Source organism: Ailuropoda melanoleuca, chromosome X (assembly GCF_002007445.2).
Source record: "Ailuropoda melanoleuca isolate Jingjing chromosome X, ASM200744v2, whole genome shotgun sequence".
Lineage (NCBI taxonomy): Eukaryota > Metazoa > Chordata > Mammalia > Carnivora > Ursidae > Ailuropoda > Ailuropoda melanoleuca.
In genome coordinates, this window is record NC_048238.1 from 52,884,141 (window position 1) to 52,893,912 (window position 9,772).

A 9,772-nucleotide genomic window follows, 5' to 3' on the forward strand; every position below is an offset into this window, starting at 1 on the left:
TTAAAAAATACCAGACGCTGCTGACTTTAAATATAAATACCATACCGTTTTTCATGTTCCAGATCAACAATAAAGCTGCCACTGGAGAGGAGGTTCCTCGTACTATTATCGTAACCACACGTTCTCAGTATGGGTTACCAGAAGATGCCATTGTGTACTGTAATTTTAATCAGTTATACAAAATTGACCCTTCTACTTTGCAGATGTGGGCAAACGTGAGTATGGGTAGATTCATTATTCATGTCTAGGGACTGGTAGAGATTGTGAAGAACTGTTTGCTCATTTCTACAAAAGAGTAGTAAATTTTTCAGCCATTTTTGATTTCTCCTTCCAGTGTCTAAATGTCATGTTATGAACCTTATTAATTTATATATTCAAAACCAGGGATCAGCAAATTTTTTCTTAAAGGGCCAGATGGTAAATATTTTTGGTTGTGCAGTCTATACTCGGTCACATTTGCTTATCTCTGCCATTAGAGCAGGCAGACACCATAGACATTATGTAAATGTAGGAGTATAGATGTGTTCCAGTGAAGTTTTATTTACCGAAACAGGCAACATGCCAGATTCAGCTTAGTTTGCCAACCCATGGCCTAAACTGATAGCGAAAGCGTCATGTCCACATCCGCCTATGCATGACGGTCTCGCAGTATTGTAGAGATGTAATCACGAAGGAATTGGTTTATGCCGTTACCTCTCAGTTAGTTCATCAGACCAGTTTGCATAAGCAGGACCTCTGAAAGTTCTAAACTTGATTATCATAACTGGCTTTTACTCCATTGGGCTAAAATGGAGATGGTTGCTTTTCTTTTTGGTATTGGGGTGGGGTCTTTCTTTCTTTCTTTCTTTCTTTCTTTTTTTTAAGAAGTATGGGTGGAAGGGGAAGCAGATGAGTACACACTTACTATCCCTTAACCTTTACTTCCCAGTGTTCAAAAAAGTCCAAAAACCAAAAGCTGTTTTCAGAAGTTTGTGGTAAATTTATTTGGCGGCAGAACTACCTGAACTGGTGTTAGGCTATCTTTTGGTTTTGTATGTATTCCATTCAGTATGAATATTCCTACATCTCAAAGCAGGGGTACTGATGTGTTTGTAGGGGGTTGCTGCTGAGGGTGTTAGATAATATATATGCACGGTACTGTTTTTTAAAAATCTGGAGTATCCTGGGTTCTGTCCTCATGCCTTTAAACTTGGGTGGTAACACTGAACAGATATAGATCTGAATCAGGGGTTGGCAAACTATGGCCTGCGGGCCAAATCCGGCACACTGCCTTTTTTTGTAAATTTTATAACACAGTCATGCCTGCTTGTTTACATATTGTCTGTGGCTGTTTCCCAGTGACCAGGGCAGAATTGAGCAGTCCATGTGGCTGCAAAGCCAAAAATACTTGTTCTCTGGTCCTTTACAGAAAGTCTGCTGACACCTGATCTTGATTAGGCACATCAAGTCAGGCAAGTGTGAGCTGACCTTATTTGTTGCGTCATGCTGGGGGATTTAAAATTTGAAATGGAGAATTTCTTGCTCATTGGCAGAAACCACTGTCAGTGACGGTTCCCACAGGACACAGCTGCCTCAGATTTTGCCAATTAGTAACTTGTTTGTGTCTTACGTCAGTCTTCTCTTTCTTTGAGCTCTGGGGGCAGCTAAGCAGAACAGGAACCTGTAATTCAGTTGGTCTAATTCATCTGTGAGGGAAAGACAAAGTTCACAGTAGGCTGGTGTCTGGGTGACAGGAATAGACTAGTAGAAGTATTAGAGTTCTGTGGGAGCCTTTCTTGAGAAGACCAGAGCTGCTATTAAAAATTATTCTTCTTTTCCCTATTTTAGATTCTGAAGCGTGTTCCCAATAGTGTGCTGTGGCTGTTGCGTTTTCCCGCAGTAGGAGAACCTAATATTCAACAGTATGCACAAAACATGGGCCTTCCCCAGAACCGTATCATATTTTCACCTGTTGCTCCTAAAGAGGAACATGTCAGGAGAGGCCAGCTGGCTGATGTCTGCCTGGACACGCCCCTCTGTAATGGACACACCACAGGGATGGATGTCCTCTGGGCAGGAACACCGATGGTGACTATGCCAGGTGAGTTGCTCATAAACCGTTGGAATCTTCCTTGTTCTTTTTGAAACCTCCTTTGGGGGAAACATTTTTAGGTGAAGTTGTGTGTGCTAGACGCAGCACTTAGGCAAGATGATAAAAAGTGAGCTTTGTTCAAGTCTAAGCACTCCGCTCCACTCTCCTCATCTGCATTGTGTGGGTACTTAGCATAGGCGACGTGAATAACTGTTCTGTTTACATTCTCAGATTTGTTTTTTTTTTTCTTTTTCTTTTTTTTTTATTGCAGGAGAGACTCTTGCTTCTCGAGTTGCAGCTTCCCAGCTCACTTGTTTAGGTTGTCTTGAGCTTATTGCTAAAAATAGACAAGAATATGAAGACATAGCTGTGAAACTGGGAACTGACCTAGAATAGTAAGTAAACTTTTCCATGAACAAATTTTATGATGAAGGGGACATATGAGGAAAATTTAGAGAGAATATAGATGTTACAAAATGAAATCATTAAATAAGAATAATACGAAATGGGTGATTTAGTTATATAATCTCTAGATGAGAGCACTTTCTAAACTTTCATCAATGCAGTGACCGATAGGTGTGACTATGTAAAGAGTAAATGGCTGAATAAAAGTGAGTCAAGAAAATTAAAAGGCAAGCAGAGAGGGAAAGAAAATCTTTGTTTTTATGCCAAGTAATAATAGCCTGGCTATATGAAGACCGAAGAACATTCACATCTTAAATTCCTTAAAAGGAAGCTAAACACGGAAACGAATAGACATCTCACTGAAGTAGAAATACAAATGGTTAATAAGAAAAAGTTTCAACCTCTGTAGTAGAAATGTAAATATACAATAACATTGGAGTATAGCCATTATTTTCCTAAAAATAAAATATCTTTAGTATGATACCGATGATGAGGGAGCATTGAGGTGCTGCTGGCCTTTTCATACATTTCAGACAGTGAGTAAAATGGTACAACCCTTCCTCAGAGTTTTAAGAGCCTTAAAGAAAACAGCCAGATGTTTGACCCTGTTAGGGTGCTATATCTTCACTGTAGCATAAGGGAAAAACCAGCATAACTTCAGTGCTCTAAGTGGGTGGGAATTAGAGGGGTGGTGCTTAGATAAGCAATGGTTTAGCCATACAATGAAGTAGTGTTTATCTCTTAAAAGAGTCTTTTCTTTGGGTGTTATGGGTGATTTTTTTTCTTTGTGTTTTTCTGAGAAGTAGCATATTCTAGAGAGTCAGACTGCCTGGGTTTGAATTCACGCTCTCTCACAAGCTTTGTGACTTTGGGCAAGTTAGTCTCTGCGTGCCTTGCTTTTTCCATCTGCAAGATGGGCGTGAATGATAGTACCGACCTTGCAGAGATGAGGATTAAAAAAAAAAAAGGTGTTCCATGTAAAACACTTAACAAAAGTTCTTGGTAAGCATTCAGAAGATGTTAAGCATTTATTACTTACAAATTTTCTCCATTGAACATCATGTACATCTAAGAATGAAAATTTTGAGCTCAGCCATTAAAAAAATTAAGGTTCATGTCCATCATTCCAGAGATAACTATAGTAAATATTTTAGTGTATTTAAAAAATTTTTTTGGAGCTTAGTTGATTTCATATGATACTTTCCCCCAACATTTTGTTAAAAAAATTTCAATCTTATAATAAACACTTCTATACCTACTGCCTCGATTTTACCACTAACACTTTACTATCCTTGCTTTACCACATATCTGTCCATCTACTTATTGTTTTATCCATCTAGCAATCCATCTTGTTTGATAGATTTTGAAGTAAATTTTGAAGTAAATTGCAGATAACTGTACTCCTAAATACTTCAAAATGGACATCATTAGCTAGAGTTTATTATTTATTTATTTTGGAGGCAGAATTTATATACAGTGGAATGCACAAATCTTAAATTTGAGTTTTGAGACTTACCTTTATAACCCAAACCTGTAGCAGTATATAGAGCATAGCCATCACTCCAGAAAGTTCCTTCATGTTCCTTCTCAGTTGGTCCTCCACACCAACCATCAGGACAACTACCACTGTCCTGAATTTTTCCCCCATAACTTAGTTTTGCCTTTCTAGAACCTTACACAAATGAAACCATACAGTATGCACTCTAAAGGTTTATTTTTTCCCCCTACTTAGTATAATGTGAGATTTATCCATGATGTTGGCTTATATCAGTACTTCATTCCTTTTTTTATTGCTGAGTAGTATTTCATTGTATGGATGTACCACAGTTCAGCCATTCTCCTGTTGACGTATAGAACTTAGAAAAATAGAGCACAGAAGTATGTGTATTTGGAAGGTAGCATTGATATGGTCATGGTTGGGTTGAGGCCAACATAATGTGTAGCAATTTTACTAGTTCTGTCACAACAAACACTAAAACTTTATTAATTGCTTTTAAAAGTGCACAGGAGTGTTTCAGCTTCTCGCTCTCAAGTAGTAATTCTCTCCATAGAAGGAGACTCTCATGACAAATTATATATTCAGAAGAGGAATTGAGAGTTCTTTCCCCCTCTGTTCCCAGAAGAACTAATTGCTTCTTTTCCCTATTTTGAAGAGAACCATGGTCTTGGTAATATTAGGAACAGTTTTTGTTAATATCTAAATAAATAAATCACACGTAAGTGGAAAATTATGGCAGTAGACATAGTACATTTCTTATCCTCTGGAGTATGTTTCCTATTTCGTTAAAATATTCATAAACTGAATACCTCATCTTATGTTTGTGCCTTAGCTATTGTAAATGATGCTTCAGTGAACATCTTTGCATGGCCAGGTTTGCCTGCATCTCTGATTATTTCCTTTTGAATAGATTTAAAGTGTTACTGATCGGTCAAAGGGTTGTAAACATTTAAGTTTAACACACACATTGCTAAATTGCTTACGAAAAGGGTAAGCAGTGTACATTCTAAGCAGTAGTACATAGGAGTAGACACATGTGATTGCCAGTTCTTTCTTTTAAAGGTAGAAGTGAGCTGAAATGGAGAAAGCATGCGATCTCGTGGATAGACTTCTTTAGGAAAGAACTGAATATTTTCAGAGGACATGGAGGCGAGCTTGATTATAAGTGTTAGCATTACGTTAGCTGTGACCCTTCCCTTTTTCAGCGTTGAGGTCAGGGTGGCCAGTCAGAAAACAGTGTGAAGTCCAGTCATGTACTTTGCCACAAAGGTGACTAGGAATCTGTGAGGGCTAGTTCTGAGTTTTTCTGCTCTGATTTGTAAACTGGGTTCTTTTTTGTTTTATTACCTAGCCTGAAGAAAATTCGTGGCAAAGTCTGGAAGCAGAGAATATCTAGCCCTCTGTTCAACACCAAACAATACACAATGGAACTAGAGCGGCTCTATCTACAGATGTGGGAGCATTATGCAGCTGGCAACAAACCTGATCACATGATTAAGCCTGTTGAAGTCACTGAGTCGGCCTAAATAAAGACTGTGTGCACAGGAGATTGCCCTGTACCTGAGCCTCAACCTTCTGGGGAAAGGGAACTCGATAACGTACTTTTTACTTATCTCTACGGTATCATGTTGCAGATGGGTGACAAACAATAATAGAATAGCACAGCCAGACTTGCTTCCTGCATGATAGGGAGAGACACAAGAGATGGGAAACTGCTGTTCCACAAGGAATCTCCACAAATTTTGCAGCAACCAGGTGGTGCATAGGTCTGGAAGGTCTGATCTCCCTTGGTCTTCCATGGGATGGTTAGTGTGGAGGGGAGATATAGATTGTCCGGCCGTTTTGTGATTCCATGGATTGATTGAGTCTTCTGAATTAATTTTTTTCTTTACATTTTGGGTATTGGAGCTTTTAAAAAAATGTTTGGTTTCAGGTATTTTTATTCATGTGAAGTGTATATGATTCTCTTGAGATAAGGTTTTAAGCTAAAATGTTGGTCCTTGTTTTAGTTTCTGAACTCTACAGATTAATGGGGACTTTGCTGGTGTAGTCTTTTTATAGGTTTTATAAACCACTTGAGCCTATATCAGTCGTTTTAGTGTCTGACCTAATGTTTGGAGCTATCAGTGCTTTGTTGGTTTAGATGATGACTCAAAAATTTTTTCTGGTCCATTTCCCATTTCCTTCTCTTCCCTTCCCCTACTTTAAAAGTTTCTCCTGTAACTCAGCTAACAAAACGAAGTCTGATATTTAAATATCCCAGAGTGTTTCTCTTAAACACATCATCTGGTGCCAAATGAAAATTCTTAGGAGTGATTATTAATTATGCAGGGCATAGTTGTGGTACTGTCATTGATGATGATAATATAGATTTTTTGGGGGCCTAGTTTTGACCTATTTCACCAGTGTTTTACCTTTGACTACCCCTCTATGCTGCTTCCAAAAGTGATAGTGTGTGATAAGATTTTTACCTTCCTTTCTCAAGTTTGTTTTTTTTTTTTTAAGTGAGTCCTGTTCTTCCTATTTCTTTCAGCAGAAATGAAATCCCAGGTAAGTATAAGTATTCACGTATTTGATCAGTAAGTCATAGTTATCTTCAGTACATTAAATAACTTTCATCAAAAAACATGTTAGAGGTAAAAAGCTCTGAAGGACCAGCTATGTAAATGAGTAATTGTTTTTCAGACCTTCTCTGGTATTATACAATAGCTGTCTTCTGGACTTGGTCTTGAAGTCTGTACGGATCAGCCTCAGTAGTAGCAAACAGCTTTGCTACTTGGTTTGAAGTACAAATTAGACTTTAGCCCTCCTGGAGCTTGAGTTCTTGGTATTAAAAACCATAGGAATAAAATTATTGAATTTCGACAAAGGATCGAGGGCTTGAGGCTTAAGCCAACATATGAATATATGTTTTGTGTTGCTGTACTGTACTTATGCTATCCAGTAACAGATAATTTTTTGTCTGCTAGTAGTGTTCTAGATTATAATGTCTTTCCAAAGCGCTGAGGCAGTGCACCTATTCTGTAGTTGCAGCTGATGCCTGAATGTATCCTAGCTGACAAATTATTGATTAATAAGAACTTGAATTTCTGAAAGATTCTTATTGTTAACCAAAATCTGGGCAAGGAGTCTCAATTGTAATTCTTGCCAGAATTACATGATAATGAACTGTGTACCTTTTAACAATGTAAATCAAGAAACATCAGTTTAGGGATTTAATTTATTTTTTACCTGATTGAGCTACCAGTCAGAGGTTGCCAGCATGGTTGCAGAGAAACTGATGTTTGAATTTCACCAAACTACTTAATGTGGAATAGGATAATATACTTCCAGTGCCCTCAAGGCTGTGACCTTACAGCCATTTTACATAGCACATCATTCCTCCTATAGGGATGAACTTTTTCCTGGCACGAAAAGTAGCCGCTCTGGTTGAAGCTTTGCTTATTGTAATAGGCTTTTGTTTCCAGGTAACATGTCTGTGGAAGACTTAATTCTGAATAGAGATATAGATATTACCGGAAACTAATTGTTTTTTTCTATTATACTCTGCTTTATCAAAAAAGTAAAACATTTAAATTGTGCTACAGAAATCCAGATGTTGTCTTGCAGTCTTTAAACAATAAATGAATGATTTGCCCTTAATATGGCTGATGTATTTTGTGTTCTGTGAAATTGAGCGTTGGACAGAATAACAGGGTCATCCGATGATGAAATTCTATTTGAACAGCTCCAAACAACTGGAGGACCGCATTTCCCTAGTGGAGCTATGATCTTAAGAACTATTTTGTTTTCTCAGCCAGGTGTGCAAGAGGGGTGGGTTTGGTATATGATCCGTTAAGAGGACAACAGAGCCTGTGACTCCCAGCACACCCATTCATGATGGTTTTTGTTTGGCTTACGACTGCGACTACTCTGGCTTCGTCTCCCGCTGTCTACTGCTGTAGGTTCATGTGAACTATTCATGTTCTGCGTGGTGGTTGAACTCAGCCACAGGTATGAGGGAGGATATCAGTGCAGCAGGGACCAGAGCAGGTTGTTTAGCTGCCTGTTTTCTCAGAGATAATGAATGAGGAAAAATTTTGCAATAAAATTTCTGGGGCGCCTGGTTGGCTCAGTTGGTAGAGCATGAGACTCAATCTCCCGGCTGTGAGTTCAAGCCCCATGTTGGGCATAGAGCTTACATTAAAAAAATAAAATTTCAGCTTATTTACCTCCCGAGCTCTGTGGGCTGTGACCCTCAAAGCCCTAATGTGGGTTTGTGTTTGTTTCCTAAAACGTGGTGGGGGAAGAAAGGTGTCCAGCAGCCTATACAAAGGTTCTCACCCTTACCCTCTTTACATGTTAAGAATCTGCCTCCCCTCCTTTTCAGTCCACTCCAGCTCCTCCTGCCTAAACTCGAAAGGAATTGCTTGTGCATCTGGAATAAGCTCGGGTAATGTGATTCGATTCCAGTCCTAACCCACTTTTTACTTGAAGTGCAGCACATGCCTCTTAATATTAAGCACAGCTAACATTCAGGTTCTTTGCTCAAACCGCTGAGGCGTGCAGTTATGTGACCCCCATTTTTATAGAAGGGGCTTGTGGAGGTAAACTTTTAAGTTTGTTGTAGAGATAGGGTTATAATGATAAGCCCCTTTTATCGAATTCCCGATCCATTCAGAAAGTACCTTTATATGTGTAGGCAGTTTAGTGCTTAAGAGTTCAGATTTTTTTTTAAGATTTTATTTTTTTAAGATTTTATTTATTTGGGGGAGAGAGCACAAGCATGGGTAGGGAGTGAGGGAGAAGCAGGCTCCCCGCTCAGCAGGGAGCCCAACTCAGGGCTCGATCCCAGGACGCCGGGATTATGAGCCCAGCGGAAGGCAGACACGTAACCTACTGAGCCAGCCAGGCGCCCCTTAAGATTTTTTTTTTTTGAGTAATCTCTATAATGTGGGGCTCGAACTCCCCCCCGCCCAGCGCTGCTGGAGTTTGAATCCCAGCGCTGGCACTTTGTAGCCATGTGATCTCTGTAAAATGAGTGCTAATATTGCGTACTTTTAAAAGTGTCTTAAAGATTAAATCCACATAAAGCACTTGGAACTGCCTAACATGAAATAAATGCAGTATTATTAATATCTTTAAGTGCACGGAGGTTTTATTTGTGTTCTGTTAGCCACATGCTTAAATTATGAAACGTAACAGGCGTCTGCCGGAGAAACGGCACCGTCTAGAAAGCATTTACTTCCCCGGTTTGTTTTTCTTGGTGTGTTGGGAGCGAGTGCCAAAAAGCTTCAAGTAACCAACCTATCTCCAGGATTTTGGAGGGTTCTGGAAGCAAACGTCATAGTTAAGGGTTGCCAGGCACTGTTGGATTGATGCCTTGCTCTTATCTAGGGGTCTAGGTGGCCTTCTCCCATCCCCCATCCCCCCTAGCTCAGAGTAGTTGTTGGCGGGGGGGGGGGGGGGGGGGGGGGGGGGGGGGGCAGGCAAGCAGGCTCAGAGGTTTGGGCGATTCCGGCAAGAAACGGTGCTTGCTTATCCACGTTCTCACAAAGATGAAACTTTGGGAAGATTCAGCCCAGTTCTTCCCCGTCACCCAAAGTTAATTTAGGGATCGACAAACTACAGAATCCGGCTCGGGGACCAGAGCTCTGTGTGAAATGGCGCTTTCCGTGACAAAACAAGCAACACCCGTGGAAGCGATAGACCTGACTCCGGAAGCACTGCGGCTGGGCGCCAAATCCGAGTTCTTAGCCGCGAAGTTTAAATTTGCCCCGTGACCACACTGTGATAGGTGGGTACAGGGAGCACGGGAA

General features: G+C 39.9%; 1 protein-coding gene across 2 annotated transcripts in view; it reads left to right on the plus strand.

Moving 5' to 3' along the window:
* OGT (O-linked N-acetylglucosamine (GlcNAc) transferase) overlaps nt 1-7,616 on the plus strand; it is a 33,057-nt gene extending 25,441 nt beyond the window's left edge. The window contains exons 19-22 of one of the 2 annotated variants that reach the window (XM_002930577.4): nt 63-215; nt 1,828-2,080; nt 2,343-2,466; nt 5,326-7,616. In XM_002930577.4, the coding sequence (XP_002930623.1) occupies nt 63-215; nt 1,828-2,080; nt 2,343-2,466; nt 5,326-5,500 (705 nt within the window). In that variant the 3' untranslated portion in view covers nt 5,501-7,616. The remainder of the gene's footprint in view (nt 1-62; nt 216-1,827; nt 2,081-2,342; nt 2,467-5,325) is intronic. The other variant, XM_002930576.4, reaches the window with a different exon arrangement.
* Nucleotides 7,617-9,772: the final 2,156 nt, after the last annotated feature.